The 18,793-nt window shown below is 38.3% G+C and overlaps 1 protein-coding gene across 2 annotated transcripts in view; it reads left to right on the forward strand.

Moving 5' to 3' along the window:
• Nucleotides 1–18,289, forward strand: part of LOC115228118 — a 31,616-nt gene extending 13,327 nt beyond the window's left edge. Inside the window, exons 2-3 of one of the 2 annotated variants that reach the window (XM_029798781.2) lie at nucleotides 12,086–12,151; nucleotides 12,365–18,289. In XM_029798781.2, the coding sequence (XP_029654641.1) occupies nucleotides 12,378–18,266 (5,889 nt within the window). In that variant the 5' untranslated portion in view covers nucleotides 12,086–12,151; nucleotides 12,365–12,377 and the 3' untranslated portion in view covers nucleotides 18,267–18,289. The remainder of the gene's footprint in view (nucleotides 1–12,085; nucleotides 12,152–12,364) is intronic. The other variant, XM_036500610.1, reaches the window with a different exon arrangement.
• The last annotated feature ends 504 nt before the right edge of the window (nucleotides 18,290–18,793 follow it).

An 18,793-nucleotide genomic window follows, 5' to 3' on the forward strand; every position in this document is an offset into this window, starting at 1 on the left:
ACAGGTACAACAGAAACAGGAAGTAAGAGTGAGAGAAAGTTTGTGGTGAAAGAGTACAGCAGGGATCACCACCATCCCCTGCCGGAGCCTCGAAGCACTCCGTCGGTTACGACGACGAGGGTTCCGGTTGATCCGAATCAACGGAACAGCCTGCTCGTGAAATTAACGTGTAAGTGGCTGAGCACACCACAGACACGTGTAACCCTTAACGGGGATATTCAGCGTGACACAGAGAGTGACAAGGCCAGCCCTTTGAAATACAGGTACAACAGAAGAAACAGGAAGTAAGAGTGAGAGAAAGTTGTGGTGAAAGAGTACAGCAGGGTTCACCACCATCCCCTGCCGGAGCCTCCATATTTAATATAGTGTCAATGGTTTTAAATTGTCACGATGTTGAAGCTTATGTATTTTCGTTTCTTAGGTCTTTTATATTTCATTTGTGCCAGTGTTTCTCTTGGAATGGTATGTTTGGAACTAAGAAGTTCCCATGTTTAATGATTTGATAGATTTTGTGCCGTTTAAGAGATTCAGGTGGTATAAAATACCTTATTCAAATATCTTCATGTATATTTATTATGTTCTATTAATCCTTTTATTACCATATTTCTGTTGAGATGCTCAGTGTTTCTTTCAATTAATTTTAAATATAACAAAGAATTTAATAAAATAACTTAGTTATCATTAAGCTAGTATTAGGAATATAAATTGTGACGGTTTCGTGGAAGATTTTAATTCAGAACTTTTGAAAACAGGACATTTGTACTACAGAGCCAGGGGCGGTTTCAGGCAGGTTGCTATCAAAAGGGTTAACATGTAAATGTATTTAATCAACATCTGCACGCAATATTTCTCTATCTAATCTGTGATATTGTTGTTATACTAAAGTTGTAGTATTACCTACATTTTGCTTGCATGTATGTGGTCAGGACTATTAAAGGTGACCAACACAAGTTCACTTCTACGTTACTGTTTTAAAACAAAATCGTTTCAATTTTCAACCACAGGTTGTTGGCTTTGTTTTTTCCGTTTAGTTTCCGGTCTTCTTTAGGCTGTAACTGTGATAAAATGTAGCGCTAGTACGCCTTGTAAAGTTATTGGAATTAGGAAGATAACCCAGCCATAAAACCGTGACAAAATAAAATTTACAAGTGAGGCCTGGCGCAGCCTTCTGGCTCCCCAGACCCCAGTTGAACCGTCCAACCCATGCTAGCATGGAAAACGAACGTTAAACGATGATGATGATGATAATAATATAGTCCTTCTGACGTGTCCAGGAAGACAGTAGTTCCAAATAAGAACTGGCTTAGATAATTATGACCCATCTAACCCCCAACTCTAACCCATGTCATCTTGAAAAGGGGACATAAAATGGTGATCAGAACGTTAATTAAATTTATTACTACATGTCTATACTTCAATGCACATCACACTAATGAGCTATGGGAATAAGAATATTCTAAGTTGTGTACAACCAGTCGTGGCCATGTGGTTCTCAGCCATGTGGTTTTGGTCTTGCGTTTTAGTCCTGTCACATGGCACCTTAGGCAGATGTCTTCCTATATAGCCCTTGGCTGGTAGTCAGAAGCCTGTCGTGTAGGTATGTGTGTGCGAATATCAATGTTTACATTTTGTCCTTCACATGGAAAAGCACTGAGCTACAAACTGGTGTTTGTTGACGTTCGTTTTCAACAAATTCGTCAACTAGATGTGTATATCTAATGAAGAATGAAAAGAAAAATCTCTTACTGGAAAAGTAAGCGAAGGTTAGTGACCAGAAGAAGTGAAGGGTTAATGACCAAGACCGCTGTAAAACGATCCCTCAGTAATGTGTATTCGTGTAGCCCATGCTTGCCTGCTAAAACCGATGTAAAACGAGTGTGTGTGTGTAGGTAAGGGAGATAACTAATATGAGCTAGTCAGAATTTTTGGAAACTAAGGATGCAAAAAGGTGTGGATCCTGTATTTAAAGCTATATGTAGGTATGGTGGATCTCCGTTGTTCAGTGATGAGGATCCAGGTATTTGATTAAATGACTGAGTATTCTGACTCTCAAGCATAATCACTGTGATAGTGACAGGGCTGTAACTTTTGAATTACAGGAACAATCTCTACTACAGGCTTCTATACAGTTTCCATGTAGTCACTTTCGCTAACCAGATGTGGGCCAACCAAGGCTAGAGAAATAACATTTTCCCAACATACCACAAATCGAATTGAACCTTGCAGATATGACGTGAACTTCTTAACCAATTTGTCCACACTGCACTTACATTGCTTTCAGTACAAGATTCATACCCACTTGCTTCTTTCATCATCATCATCATCGTTTAACGTCCGCTTTCCATGCTAGCATGGGTTGGACGATTGACTGAGGGCTGGCGAACCAGATGGCTGCACCAGACTCGAATCTTGATCTGGCTGAGTTTCTACAGCTGGATGCCCTTCCTAATGCCAACCACTCCGAGAGTGTAGTGCGTGCTTTTACATGGGCCAGTTAGGCGGTACTGGCAACGGCCACGCTCAAGTGGTGCTTTTTATGTGCCACCTGCACAGGAGCCAGTCCTGCGGCACAGGCAACGACCTCTTTATTTTCCAAAAATTTTGGTTGGTGAGCATGAGCGATTATCTCTGTTTCTGTTGTGCTGCTTTAGAATATGTTCTACTGAGATATTTTCTGTCGGCCCTGTTGTTGGTATTCATAATCAGTGTTTCCCTCTTTTCTGTGTATAATGGTTAGCTTGGTGTCATAATAAAAAGACACTTGCCTAAGATGCTACACAGTGGGAATGAACCTAAAAACCACATGGTTGGGAAGTAAAAGTTCTTAACAGTCATGCCTCTGCCGCTGGTATAAATATATTCAATTGTACTGTTCTAGTTATCTAGATTTCCTTATTTTAATCAATATACATAAATATACAGTGGTTACTGTCATCATCATCATCCTTTAACGTCTGCTTTCCATGCTAGCATGGGTTGGACGATTTTGACTGAGGGCTGGCGAACCAGATGGCTGCACCAAACTCCAATCTTGATCTGGCAGAGTTTCTACAGCTGGATGCCCTTCCTAACGCCAACCACTCCGAGAGTGTAGTGGGTGCTTTTTACGTGCCACCAGCATGGGGGCCAGTCAGGTGGTACTGACTTCGCTCGAACCTTTTTACACATTCCACTGGCACAGGTGCCAGTAAGGCGACTTTGGTAACGATCAGGCTCGAATGGTGCCGTTTTACGTGCCACCAGTACGGAAGTCAGTTAGCCGCTCTGTCAAATGATCACACTCGTATAGTGCTCTTGGCACCCTACTAGCATGGGCACAAGTGCCAGTAAGGCGACGCTGGTAACAATCACACTTGAATGGTGCCCTTTTATGTGCCACTGGCATGGAAGCCGGTTAGCCGCTCTGTTAAATGATCACACTCGTATGGTGCTCTTTGCACCCCGCTAGCACGGATGCCAATCATCGAATTTGGTGTATAATATGAATTAAAATATTTTTTAAACCTAACATAAGGGTGCATGTATAACTATATGTTACTGAGTTTTCCCAGTTTAGTGCACTGACTTGTCCAAGATGGCATGATCAGAAGTGAGTTAACTAGTGTGCAATGAACTGTTGAAATTACTGTAATAATGTTACATTTTTTTCTGTGATGGTAATAATACACTAAATGTTCTGTACAACTAGTAAATCAGGCCCTGTAGAATTATTTCAGTGGACATTGTGTGTGTGTGTGTGTGTGTGTGGCAGGGCTGAATGTATTACTTTCACTCACATAAAAAAAGTTTTGTTTTCTAGATACAAACATAAAATGAAATACTTCTGTTTTTTTTTTTTTTTTTTCTTGAGATACTTCAATTAGAATGTAAATAGATTATTTAATTTTGAAGAATCTCTCTATATATGAACGGCAAAATGTCTGTGTGTGTGTCCTTTATACAAATCCACAATTTTTGGGTTAGAGGGCTCGCACTTTCTATGGTCATTCAAAACCGTCCAAGGGTGGTCATGCACATCTTTACATTTCCACAGTCACCCCGCAAAGCCATTGAAAAATCAATAGAAGTGACTATTTTGTGAATTTTCTATCCCAAACCCAATCAAAATGCCCAAAACTTGATACACCAATTGAATGCCAGCTAGCTGTATGTGATTGGTCAGAGATTTGGACAGTACTCGCATGTATGTGCACATGCACGCAGCTGTATATGCATGCACTAGCACTATGACCCGGCAACGGATACCGTCATTTTCAAAATATGCACATAAACTGAAAGAAATAATACTTCTATTCATGTCATATTGCAATTATTACAATAAATTGTCACTAGACATGTTTCTTTTGAAAGAATGAAAGTATTTGATTACAAAGCATTGAAAGAAAGACATAATGATAGTGTTTACTTGTACTTGTGGCGACATTCACCCTGGACGGGTTGAGTCGGCTTCTTCTACCACCCTCGAGGCATCTCAAACCATGGCAGCCCAGTCACGGTTCCATCGGCGCAGGCCGACCACCTGCGGTCCCGTGAGCATGGAGAGGTCCTCCTTGATCATCGTAACCCAGGTTTCCAGCTGCCCGCGCGCGCGCTTCCACCAGTTGGGAAGTGGAGTTGGGAGAAGGACATCACGGCTCAGTTCACCCACTGGACGTCTACATGCATGGCCAAACCACCGCAAGCGCAGTTGCAGAAGGACAGATGGAAGGGGCCGCAGAGACAGGCAAAGTCTTCCATGAATTCTCAATGGTGAATACAATGACTATAATGATAGTGTTTACATTCTACATGTCTTTTATATCCTTTTATACAGAAGGTTGATGGCAGTAATTACATGTGTTTGTCCATAAATTCAAAAGCTCACTGCTGAGTTGGCTTCATGTTTTGTTAGGGTACATGGATTTTATTCAGTGCATTTTAGAGAGCAGTTATAATTAATCTGAACAAACACCTTTTACAAAACATCATGCTGTTGAAGAAATGTTGGTACATACTATACACAGTAGGTACTTTTTTTCCAAGGTTTCAATGCCAAAAATAGAAGTAAACACAGTATTCAAGTGTGTCACTGCCAGATCAGACTGGGCCTGATGCAGCCTTCTGGCTTCACAGACCCCAGGTGAACCGTCCAACCCATGCTAGCATGGAAAGCGGACTCTAAATGATGATGATGATGATATTTTATTATTTATGCGCCCTTTTGAAGCCTAGCCAGGCTAATGGGCCCGGTTTCCCGGTTTCTGTGGCATATGTGTTCCCCCTAGCTGGACAGAACGCTAGTCCATCGCAGCATTACTCAAGAAACAAGAAGAGAGAGTGAGAGAAAGTTGGGATGAAAGAGTACAACAGGGGTCGGCACCCCCCCCCCCCTGCCGGAGCCTCGTAGAGCTTTAGATGTTTTCGCTCAATAAACACACACAATGCCCAGTCTGTGAATTGAAACTGCAATCCTCTGACTGTGAATCCGCTACCGTAGCCACTAGGCCATTGCGCCTCCACTCACACACACACTCACACATATATATATCTTAACGTGTTTATCATTTGCTGTATTTTCTTCTGCATAACTTTTCCTAAGATCACCTTTAGTGATTTGTTAATCTGATGAACAGCCAGTGTAGTACGCATTTTATTTTGTAGCCTTCTTATAATAATAATATTCTGTATTTAGGTACATGCATGGTGATATTTTTGACTTTAGCAAGAGTAGTAAGTAACCCCTTTAACAAGTATTAGTAAATTTCCTGTGTAGCTTTAGCAAGAAGATAAACTATTTTTGTCTGTCTGTGAGCATATTGTGTATATAGATGTTATGTTTAATTTTGTACATAGTTGAAAACAATCTGTTGTAACAAGTAGAGAATCTCTTAAATGATCTATACCTGTATTATTTAGAGGATGAAAGTTAGTATTTTGGAATAAATTTTACGCTTTCTAACGAAAGTTAGTATTTTGGAATAAATTTTACGCTTTCGTTAGAAAGCGTAAAATTTATTCCAAAATACTAACTTTCATCCTCTAAATAATACAGGTATAGATCATTTAAGAGATTCTCTACTTGTTACAACAGATTGTTTTCAACTATGTACAAAATTAAACATAACATCTATATATTGCCAGAAAAAAAAAAGGGCAAAATTGTAAAATTTTGACACAACCCTGGGCAGAAGGACAAGTTTTTAAATAATACATTTGGGCATGTTTTGGTAGTTCACATTAAGTGATTTGGAAGAGACTCGATACTTTATAACATAAATCTTGCACTTGTTTGTAGTTTGATTGTTACCTGTTTGGCAGGCAGTAGAATGGCAGAATAATGGCAGATAAAATGCTTGGTGCTCTTAGGTTATCTTGTGAGTCCAGATCCTCCTAGAGTTAGGTTCTTTCGTCCTTTTGGAGGCCATTAGTGCCAATCACATACTGGGATTTAATCAACTGTTCCTTCCCAAAAATCTATTGGTTTTATGCCTCTTAGAAATTCTTATTTATTATTAAATTGTATTCTATTGCCAGTCCTTCTCACTTTAGTCAGAAGAGGAAGGCTGACATATATCCAAGTGATTGCAGACAGCTGTGTACAAGGAGGGGTTCCAGAGGATGACTGAGTAAACTGTTTAACCTGCTGAAGAATAACAGAAAGCTGTGAGGGATTCCATTGGTGGGGTTATGTGAAAGTGCAGGGAGAGACAGAGGCTGTTTATTCTTTCTCTCTCATACTCACACACATGCTGACACCTGAATATTAATGAATGTAAGTTTGTCTGTGAAGCAGAAAGGCTTTCGTTGGATGCTGTCCAGAATGTGTTTCTTAAACTCCCAAGTTCCTTTTAGCCATCACAACTGAAGTCCTGATTGGGCACTGCATGTATATGTAAAGAGAGAGATTTCCTAGAATTTCTGATTTGAGCTGTGTGTTGCTCATATGCTACTTAATTTGTGAAGAGCCACTATTGAAGGATGATTGCTCTATTCATGAAGAAAATACAGGCTAGGTAGAACATATTCAGATAAGGAAGAAGAGGCATGTATATTTGTATCATCAGCATAGACGTGTGTGTTGTTGTTGTGTAGTCCTAAGTAAGTAGTTAGCTAAACAACCAGGTGTGATACTGTAGTGGAGCCAATAGGAGAGCAACCAGCCTTGAAGAGGGGAAAACAGAAAAGAGTAACATTTTTAATTGGTTATTAATTATTACAGTAACTGCTGTCAATCAGATTAAATACATTTTGTTGATCTCATCTCTATTTTTAGCTCAGTGATACACTTTTGGTTTCGATGACCTCTTCATTAGCATTAGTAATCTACTCCATGTATGTATGTTTGTATGTGTGTATCCATCCTTCTGCATCCATGTATATTTGTGACCTTTCTTAATCTGCCTTCTTATTGTTTTTCTTCGGTTGTTTAGCTCCAGGTCAGTTCAGATTGAACAGGTATTTCAGTTGACCCCTCACCTGTGTTTTTTTTATATTTTATTTTAAGACATTGAATCTTTAGGATTACACATGCAATCTAATTTTCTTTTCCCTCCTTTTCTAGACAGCAGAATGTGATCTGGGGGGAATTTGGCTATAATTTCAACATAGAGATTCCCTTATGTTTTGCTCTTTTGCCCCCCCCCCCCGTTTGTAATTTTAATTATTTAGTTTGCATTTTCATTGACTTCGAATTATATATACACCCCACAGTCCTTAAAGTTATCTCTGCTTATTCTGTTATTTCATTCTTGATGGAAATTCTTTGATTGTAGTTATAACTTAGACTTTCTCATTATTTAACCTTTTTAATACTGGTTGTTTTAAATGTTCATATTTAATTAAACCTTTAGCATTTAAATCAAACGTATCTAGCTGAAATATTATACCTCTTTTATGTTCAGACTGGCCGGATCTGACCTCATACCTCTGCTAATATGTCAATTATAAAGATAAACAATCACATCATTGAAATCTTGAAACTATGAGATAATTCATGATTAATTCAAAATAATGTGAATGAATAAACATTACGCTTGATAAAGTAATCTGAAAGTTAAAGGGGTAAATTAAAATTTTCCATTGTAATGAAGTAAATTTTACCTAATCCATACAAATTCTTGATTATCTTAAAATTTAACTGAACATTGACGGTGTTTTTCATTAGAAATATCATGAGAGTGCAGTAATCTTTCTTCGTTGTTATAAGTAGATGTGTATTTATCGACCCCCTTGAATAGTCCCATTGAACACTTTGGAGACCCCTGCTATATGCAATAAAGCTAAATACAACTGGGCTCTATAAGTAAGGGACATAACTCTGGTGTATTGTTTAAATTGAAGTGTATTGGAACATTTTGAAAATTTGGAAACAACTGTTTTGAAACTACATTGGAATAGAATTGGCATTCTTGGTCTGAAGATAAGGTATTGTCAAATGTATAGAGTTACTATAAGGTAAATTAGCTAAGAGGGTACTATACTAACTAGTTGGCCATGAGTTCAAATCTGGTGTAGAATTTTGATGTCTTGCCTGAATGATATATCAAACTGTACGTGGTAGACTTATACTAACTGATTTTGTATATCAGTCAGTATAAACTGTTGTGTATGGTCCGATATATGTAAAGACAGTGTAGTCTTAAATACATACACACACATATATATATATATATATATATATATATATATATACATACACATATATATATCCTCATATATATATATATATATATATATACACATGTATGTTTGTATGTGTATTAGAATCGAAGGGACTTAGAGTCAACCTAGCTAAAACCAAAGTCCTAATAAGTAGGAAGGCAGGCAAACCACAAATCCCTCCAGGTAGATGGCCCTGCTCGATCTGTAGAAAAGGCGTAGGTAGAAACTCTATAAGATGTACCCAGTGTAAGCTATGGACACATAAGAGGAGCAGCAATATCAAAGGAAGGCTAACTGGGAGGATAGCTTTTGTATGTGGCAGATGCTCGGGAGCTATAAATAACAGTGAAAATGTGCAGAGAACAACTTCTGACACATTCCAGGGAGAAAAATTAGAAGTAGTTGATAGCTTCTGTTACCTAGGTGACCAAGTCAGTAGCGGGGGAGGCTGCACTGAAATTGTAGCTGCTAGAATAAGAATAGCGTGGGCTACATTCAGAGAGCTCTTACCTTTGCTGGTGACAAAGGGCCTCTCACTCAGAGTAAAAGGTAGACTGTGACCAGGACCTCTGGAAATATGCTGCGCTTGAGAAGACTTGGCAAGCACAAGTGAGACCATAACCTTGTGGCCTATGCCAGGGGTGTAACCAGTCCACTTGTGCGTGCCTTTCCTTCATTGGACACTAAACTCTGCTTGCGAAGACCTGTTGAGGCAAGTGCATATGGTATGTTAAAAACACCATTTAGCGATGATGATGATGATATATATATATATATATATATATATATGTCTGCTTTCCATGCTACCATGGGTTGGACGATTTTGACTGAGGGCTGGCAAACCAGATGGCTGCACCAGGCTCCAATCTTGATTTGGTAGAGTTTCTACAGCTGGATGCCCTTCCTAATGCCTATATATATATATATATATATATATATATATAATATGAGCTCTTACCTCAGCTAGTGACAAAGGGCCTCTTGCTCAGAGTAGAAAGTAGACTGTATGATGCATGTGTATGAACAGTTATGCTACATGGCAATGAAACATGGGCCATGATTGCTGAGGACATGTGTAAGCTTGCAAGGAATGAAGCCAGTATGCTCTGCTGGATGTGTAATGGCAGTGTGCATACTCGGCAGAGTATAAGTACCTTGAGAGAAAAGTTGGACCTAAGAAGCATCAGATGTGGTGTGCAAGAGAGACAACTGAGCTGGTATGGGCATCTGGCGAGAATGGATGAGGATAGCTGTGTGAAAAAGTGCCACACCCCTAGTGGTTAAGGGAACCTGTGGAAGAAGTAGACCCAGGAAAACCTGAGATGAAGTGGTGAAGCACGACCTTTGAACACTGTCAATAATTAGTAACAATTTTATTAATTTCTATAAAGTTCCGACATTAACACTCAAACTTTTTGCTGTCCTCTTCATATTTTAAGATCAGATTTCTAATGTTATTATTTATCTTTTTCTCTTTGTCTCTTTGTGAATCCAAGAGTATAAGATATTTTGGAGATTCTCTTCTTACATGAAATTCTCTTGATTTGTGTCAATGTTTAGGATGTTTTTCAATGTTAAAATGATTTTAAAATGATTACAGAAACCATAATTTACTGACAACTTGCCATTAGCTTAACTTTAATAATATATTAATCGTAAGGGTGGTGAGCTGGCAGAATCGTTAGCACGCCGGGCGAAATGCGTAGCCATATTTCATCTGCCGTTACGTTCTGAGTTCAAATTCTGCCGAGGTTGACTTTGCCTTTCATCCTTTCGGGGGTCGATAAATTAAGTACCAGTTATGCACTGGGGTTGATATAATCGACTTAATCCGTTTGTCTGTCCTTATTCGTCCTCTCTGTGTTTAGCCCTTTGTGGGTAGTAAAGAAATAGGTATTTCATTCTTAGTTCAAATTCTGCTGAGGTTGACTTTGCCTTTCATCCTTTTGGAGTTGATTAAATAAATACCAGTTACGCACTGGGGTTGATGTAATCGACTTAATCCTTTTGTTTGTCCTCTATGTTTAGCCTCTTGTGGGCAATAAAGAAATAAATATATTAATTGTAAAAAAAATTATTTTAGAGAGAGAATATCATCAGATAAAAGAAAAAAACCTATGACTTATTTTGATCATAGTGAAGAGTATTTGTTTTACAAAATAAATTTATATCGAGTCTTGTTGAAGGAGATCTTATCTCATGGAACTGCAGAAATACTGTACATTAGTTCAGATTCAGATCGGGCAGAAATCTTTATCTTAAATTGCAAAATTCCGAGGTTATCTGATGTTTCACCTGTGTGAAACACCAGATATCTTTGGAATTTTGCTTGTAATGAATTGGTACCCTATCCAAAGTGAGATTTATCTCTCATCTACATCAGCACCATGAAACTGAAGCTAATATTTGACCCCCTAAGACTTGAGAGGTCTTTACATTTCTTTTTCTGTTCAGTGTTTGAATTGATGAAATTGCAGATTACCAGTAATATACTGAGATGCTTCAATGAACTGAGTTCTCTCCCTGTTAAATTTGCAGCTTTGTTTCTTTGTCAGAAATCCATCCCTATCACTTTTTTCTCTCTTACTTTTTCCCTTCATCTTAGTTTATTTCATAACTAGCAGCATAGCCCGGCGTTGCCCGGGTATGTAAGAGCCCCTAGTAGGCAACGGCTAATCCCAATCTAGTCCTTTCCCTATAGGGAACGAAGGCGCATGTGTAGGTTGCAATGTCTTCTCTTCACTCCCAAATAACTATCAAACAGCTATCGATAATTCAACTCAACCTATTCCTACCAGGAAGAAATTACATTCGAGACTTTACCCCCACTTCTGCTAATAGCTACTGCAGCCACAAGTTATTCGAATACTTTTTTTGTTTACACTTTCTTTATAACTGCCACCCCAAACGTTTTACCTTAAATTTTTGACGTACCCTAAGGGTCCTTGGATGCTACTTGCAAACTCTTGGTTTATTATAAACCGCTTTTGTCATGTGCTTCAAAAAACCTTTTCCATTCGTTTGTTCAGTTTGGTCACTTTTGACTTTTTCGTTGTTGTCACTCACATTGCTGCCCGCTTTTTTGCCGTTTTTGTACGTTTTTATACATTTTGGGATACTTACCCCACGTGCTCCGAGAGTTAAAAAGGTCGAGTTGCGTCCCCTAGACAGTCTGTAGAAAATGTGTTGCATATAAAAAGCGTAGATTCTCGACCCATGTCGAATTTATCGATTTTTTTTCAGAACTGGGGGAACTTTTCAAAATTTTCGCTGTGTTAGTTTTGAATTATGACATTGGGCTATGTGTGTGTGTCAAGTTTCATCAGAATCGGTTGAAAGTCGTGGTCAAGGTGAGGGTACAACCTGACAGACACACAGACACACAGACAGACAAACTGCCGTTTATATATAGAGAGATCTGTAAATATTTCGTATGATTTCACAGATCTCTTCATGGGGAAATCTGTAACTGCCTAGATTTGCAGTTGGTGACTCAATTTAGTTTGATTATGTAAGTATCTAAGTATGATTTACATGCAGAAAGTGTAATTACTCTTTAAAATATTTAAGTTGTAATGTTTTTTTGTTAACATGGAAAAACAAGATGTTAAACAATGATGATGTTACCTTCTCATGCTTATTGTACAGACTTATACCATAGAAAATGTTATTTATTCATTTATTTAATTTTTATATCATTTTAATTATTCTCATTATGTTTCAGATATTTATTCATCATGAGTGAAGCATGTGAGTTACCTCCTTCAAAGGGGTCTACCGTCCAAAGAAAACCAGACAGTGTAATTGAGCAGATGCTATCCACTGTCCAGGATGGAGAACCTGAAGAAAAGCACTGCCTCAGTTATGAGTGTGATATCATATTGGAATGTAAAGTCTGTAGAAATTTGTTTCGCGTTATGCAAAGCTTCCTCAATCACAAAAAAGCCAACTGCCTTCAGTATCTCATTAGCTTTGATGTTCCTGTACCGACAAAAGAAAAAGAAATCGACAAAACTACCAGTGAAAATTCTAGACCAACCACTAAGGAAAAGTCTGAGGAAATTCCTCCAACTAAAGAACCATCACCAGACAAGACAATATCCAAGACTGTTCCAAAATCAAAAGGTAAAGCAGAATCTTCTGAAACCAGTCAGGTAAAACCTCCTGCAGTGTCACCTAAAGAAGTAATACCTGTTGAAAATAACGATCCCATGAAACTGCGGAATTCCCGTAAAAGAGATGTACAACAAAAGGATAGTATTGTTTCAAAGAAAGACAACAAAGACACCGTTTCTCAAAAGCAAGACAGTAGCCATAAAAAGGAGAGCAGTGCTCAAAAGAAAAATGTCAGTGTCCACAAGAAAGATAGTACCAGTGATAAAAGAGATAGTTCTACAACAAAACGCCAAAGTCTATCAGAACAGAAAGACACAACACCACAGAAAAGAAATAGCAGCAGTCATAGACGGGACAGCCCTCCACAGAAAAGAGATAGTAGCAGCCATAGAAGGGAAAGTTCTTCTCACAGGAGAGACAGCTCTTCTCATAAAAGAGATAGCTCTGTTCATAAGAGAGATAGCTCGTCTGAAAAGAGAGAGATAACTCATAAGAAAGACCTGTCTTCAGAAAAGCGAGAAACATCCCAACATCGAAGGGAAAGAAGGGAAAGTATTTCTGCGAAAGAAAAACAAGGCAGCTCTTCGGAGAAAAGTACCCCTCACAGAAAAGAACCTGAAAAACGGGGGAGTTTGACCCCAAAGAAAGAAAGTTCGGATAAAAAAAGACATGCTCCTCCTAGAAAAGTAAATACTAATTTGAAAGATGGCCATGAAAAAATGGATGTCAGCAATGAAACTTCTGGTGGCGTTGAGAAAATGGATGTCACCGTTGAAACAAGATCAGTCGTAGCGAAGAATCTATCTAACCAGAAAGGGAGTTCTCTTGAAAAAATGGAAATAGATGACAAGAAGGAAGCTAGCACAATGAAGCAAAAAGATAATCTTGTACAAAACAATGCAACTGTTCAGAAAAAAGATACAGTAGCTGAGAAAAATGTTGTTTCCACCAAGAAAAATGATGTTTCCGCCAAGAAAAATGATGTTGCTACTCAACAGAACAAAGATGGTGGTCAAGTAAAGGAAAAAAGTGTTGCTGCTACCATTGAGAACAAGAACACTGTTTCTGATAAAACAGATACAACTTCTCAGAAAGATGATGTTAATTTAAATAAGGAAAATAATGTTGTTGTGAATGAAGAGAAAAGTGGCGTTGTTACTAGGAAAAAAGATTCTATACCCGAAAAAAAAGTTGTGGCTACTGAGACCAAATCTCCCAGTCACCATGAAAAACCTTTTGCGATTGGAAAAAAAGTTGTCATTGTTGAAAAGAAGACTGTTGCTACTGAGACGAAACAGACTTCAAATCAAGAAAGAGTGGTTGTTGCTGAGAAAAATGATAGCAGTGTTCAGAAGAAAGATATGGCAACAGAGACAAAATCTGTTCAGAAAAAAGAAAGTAATGTTGAGAAGAAAGATATGGCAACTGAGACGAAATCTGTTGAGAAAAAAGATAGTGGTGTTCAAAAGAAAGACATGGCAACAGAGACAAAATCAGTTGAGAAAAAAGATAGTGCTGTTGAGAAGAAAGACATGGCTACAGAGACAAAATCTGTTCAGAAAAAAGATAGTGGTGTCGAAAAGAAAGACATGGCAATAGGGACAAGATCTGTTGAGAAAAAAGATAGTGCTGTTGAGAAGAAAGACATGGCTACAGGGACAAGATCTGTTGAGAAAAAAGATAGTGGTGTTGAGAAGAAAGACATGGCAATAGGGACAAGATCTGTCGAGAAAAAAGATAGTGGTGTCGAAAAGAAAGACATGGCAATCGGGACAAGATCTGTTGAGAAAAAAGATAGTGGTGTTGAGAAGAAAGACATGGCAATAGGGACAAGATCTGTCGAGAAAAAAGGTAGTGGTGTTGAGAAGAAAGACATGGCAATAGGGACAAGATCTGTTGAGAAAAAAGACAGTAGTATTCAAAAGAAAGACATGGCAACAGAAACTAAATCTGTCGAGAAAAAGGATAGCAGTGTTCTGAAGAAAGACATGGCAACAGAGACAAAGTCTGTTGAGAAGAAAGAGAGCAATGTTCAGAAGAAAGACATGGCCACTGAGACAAGATCTGTTGAGAAAAAGGATAGTGGTATTCAAAAGAAAGACATGGCAACAGAAACTAAATCTGTTGTTGATAGAAAGCAAAGCAGTGTTCAGAAAAAAGACATGGCAACTGACACGAAAGACAGTCACTTAATAATAGACGGTAAAAAAGTACTTTTGACAAAAGAGACTGGTGCGCAAGGAGACAATGTTGTCGGGGAAAAGGATGCATCTGCTGGAAAATCGAAAGAAAACAATGAGGTTCTTCCTAAAACATCTACCAACTCTGAAATGACAACTGAGCAAGTTGCAGCTGTAAGCAGTGCTTCTACTGCCAATCAGACTGAGCCAAGTGATAAGAAACTGGCTACAATTCAGAAAGAACTTGTTGAAAATAAAGATGCAGATAAGAAAATTGGATTGAATCAAGATTCAAATTCCAAAGTGCTTAATGAACCCCAAAATATTAGCATTCCAAACACATCGGAATTAAAGGATGTTAATGAAGACAATAAGAATGATGCTTCAGATAAGCTGAATCCTTTAATTGCTGGTGTTTTGGATGCTTATCAGCGCTTCAAGGATAAGACACAATCCCAACCAAAAGTAGAGGATCCAGCAAGCAAGACAAATGAATTAAACACTGTCCCAGATGCCAATGAGGACAAAAAGGACCAATCTGAAAAAGGTGCTGAAGGACCTGGTGCAACTGAGAAGGATGCTGCATCTGATAAGTCAAAACCTTCTGGAGAGCTGGATCTGGACAATAAAGATCTGAATGATCCAGAGAGATATGAGTTAAGAAACAGATTGCGTTGTCCAGATTGTGGTCTCGAGCTGACCAACATGACTAAGCTTGCTAATCATATGTCCAAGCATTTGGCAGAATCAAAAGGACATTTTGTCTGCCCTATTTGCCAAAAGGAAACTCGCCTTGAATCATTCTCTGATCTTATTTTGCATTTAAGAGACCCACATTTCCTCAAAGATAAGCAGCTACTTCCTATGTGGAGGAATTTAATGAAGAACTGCTGGGTTGATGAACAAGATATGTCTGCTTCATTCCCCGTCATTGAAGCTGTCAAACGGTCTGAGCGAAGCAGTGAGGACGCAGTGCCTGAGAAGAACTATAAATGTCCTTATTGCAGAAGGAAACCTAAGATCCTTCGATATTTTTCAGGCCTCATTGGCCATTTACGCTCAGCTCATGGCCTGAAACGTCATCAAATACAAAAGATACAAACAAAACTTCGCAAAACATCTGTGGTTGAAGTGGTACACAAAAAAGAAATCGAGAGTACTCGGCGCATGCTTTTTAAGTGCTCTTTCTGTTCTAAAACATTTAGGAAAAAGGCCACTATCAAACTTCATGTGAAGACATGTAAGAAACGAACTACAGTTTCTGTAAAAGAAACTAAAAACAAAAAACCTCGAGGTCGACCAAAAACCTTCACCAAAATTGTGTCGTATAAAAGTAAAATAGATCATAAGCTTGGAGAGCGTTCCGACATTGGTCCTAAGGCAGCAAGTAACAGCGAGCTGTTGGGTGATAACAGACCAGCTCCTATGACTGGTGCTGCTTTGCATTCTAACTATATGGAATCACAGAGTGCTGCAAACAGAGACATGGAACATTGCGTTGATGTTAATTTAATACAACCTGTAAAGTTAGAAACTTTCTGGGTCTCAAAAACACCTGGAAAACCCTCTGAATGTGTTAAGTCAACTGTCACTAATTTAGAAAAACTGTGCCAGACACCAAGCAAAATTTTCAAATCAGAGCTTACAAAAATTGGTAATTTTCAGTGTTATTCTTGTAAAAGGTACTACTCAGTCCGGCAACATTTTGAGCGTCATGTTCAGCTATGTACACAAAATCGTAAGATTGAAGAAATATCTGACTTTCAGGCTCTCCGTTGTCTGGAATGTAATCAATCATTTTCTTACTTACAACATCTTAAAAGACATGCAGCTAAGCACTTAGGCTTAGACCGATTTAGATGTAAGTTATGTAATTATTCAAGTTACTATTGGTCTGACACAAAATGTCATTTGACTTCTCACAAAGATATTGATTTTCGCTCTCCAGAATATTACATTGTTAGTGTGTCTTCATCTGAATATACCTCTCCTCCAGAAATGTCCAATTACTATGGATACCAGGGGAAAAAAATTGATCGTTCCCAGACAGTACTGAAGCGCCGTCATGAACCTAGCCAAGCCAGCAGTGGTAGTGGTGTTGTCAAGACACTTGTTCTTACTGAGCAAGACGGTATGCTCAAAGTTGTCAGTGATCCTAACCAAATTGCCAAGATGGTCGGCCAACAAGGCTCACCACCCTTGAAAAGGTTGCGAATAGCCACCGACGTTACTCAATCTCCTGCAATTATGAAAGCTTTACCTGAAATACAAAAAGCAATTATGACACCTAGTCCTGAAAAGAGAGAATCTACATTACTGACAAAAAATCTTCCCTCCCCAACATTATCAGATCCAACTCCTTCTGCAGAGCAGTTTGAACCAGCAACTGATCCTGACAAACAGCACCAGTCCTGGGTTCGTAAACCTCTGAAGGATCCTGATGCTCAACCCTTCACTTGGGATGATGATGAAGAGGAAGAGACTATGATGGAGAGCACTCCAATAAAAGCCAGTAATAATAGTAACACTACCAGTAGTACCCCTGATAACAAAGATGATACCAATAAGTTGTTATCTACTGATAATTTGAAAAAATCCCCAAATTCTAACAATGCTGCATCTATTGACGAGACATTAAAAGCAGTTAGTACTATTGCTGTTACAGAGGAAAAACCCATACCTGACCAGTTTTCTGAACCACCGAAACTGAAGAAAGAAATTCCTGTGGAAACTGTTCGATGTACTGTTAGAGACATCAAGATGGAAGACAATCTTCAGATGCCAAGCATTTCAGGACCTGAAGTTGCTGTTAACTCTTCTTCAACTGCATCTGATACGGTGATGACTGTGATGTTTAATGAAAATAATGATATGATCCTTGTATCACCAAATTCTAGCAATTCTAATTCATCAAGCCAAGGATCCACTCCCCATAAAGAATTTTTCAGAGTTTCTCACCCAGTTTTGTCACAAGTGATTTCATCGTCACAATCATCGTCATCACATTCATCTTATATTTCAACATCACATTCGAAGCCCGCTGTGTCTTCAGTTATGTCGAAAACATCAACAAAGCCATTGAACAAGCCAAAAACCATGTGGGACATGCAGCATAAAAATGCACTCCGGCGCCTTCCCACACGGGGCTTGGTCTCCAATTCAACCTTATCATTTCCTTCAGCATCAAGGCGGGTAACTAAAGTGCCAGATCCTTCACCTACCCCAGTTACTGCTACCACATTTGTAAGTGTTACAACAGAATCCAATTCGACATCAGTGAACACATCAACAACTTCATCACAATCACAGTCAATACCAACTACAAAGTGAAATAAGCAAAAGACATTTCTTAAGAAGTAAAAGAAGAAAATCTCAAAACCTAGAGGAAAAACAAATCAAGCTGTTTCTGAAAGTAACTTGAGTATGAAGGAGAAAAGACAGTATTTTCTTTCTTTAAAAATCTGATCACCAGCCATTAAAATGCTTTGTTTCCTTTTAACTGTTGTTGGTAAAATTCAGAACTAGATTGAAGTGTTGAAGAATTATGTGTATGAGTGTGTATAATATAATAAAAGCATACATACGCACGGATTTATGTATATGTGTATGCATATGTGTGTATATATGTATATACACATACATACACACACAACATTTATGCATACACACACATTTGCATATATGTATATATATATATTTATGTGTGTATATATATATACATACATACATACATATATACTTTATATATATATATATATATATATATACATACATACACACATGTATATGTATGTCTGTATGTATATATATATACACATATGTATATGTATGTCTGTATGTATATACATATACACACA

This window comes from Octopus sinensis, linkage group LG2, assembly GCF_006345805.1.
Source record: "Octopus sinensis linkage group LG2, ASM634580v1, whole genome shotgun sequence".
In the NCBI taxonomy this organism is placed as follows: Eukaryota; Metazoa; Mollusca; class Cephalopoda; order Octopoda; family Octopodidae; genus Octopus; species Octopus sinensis.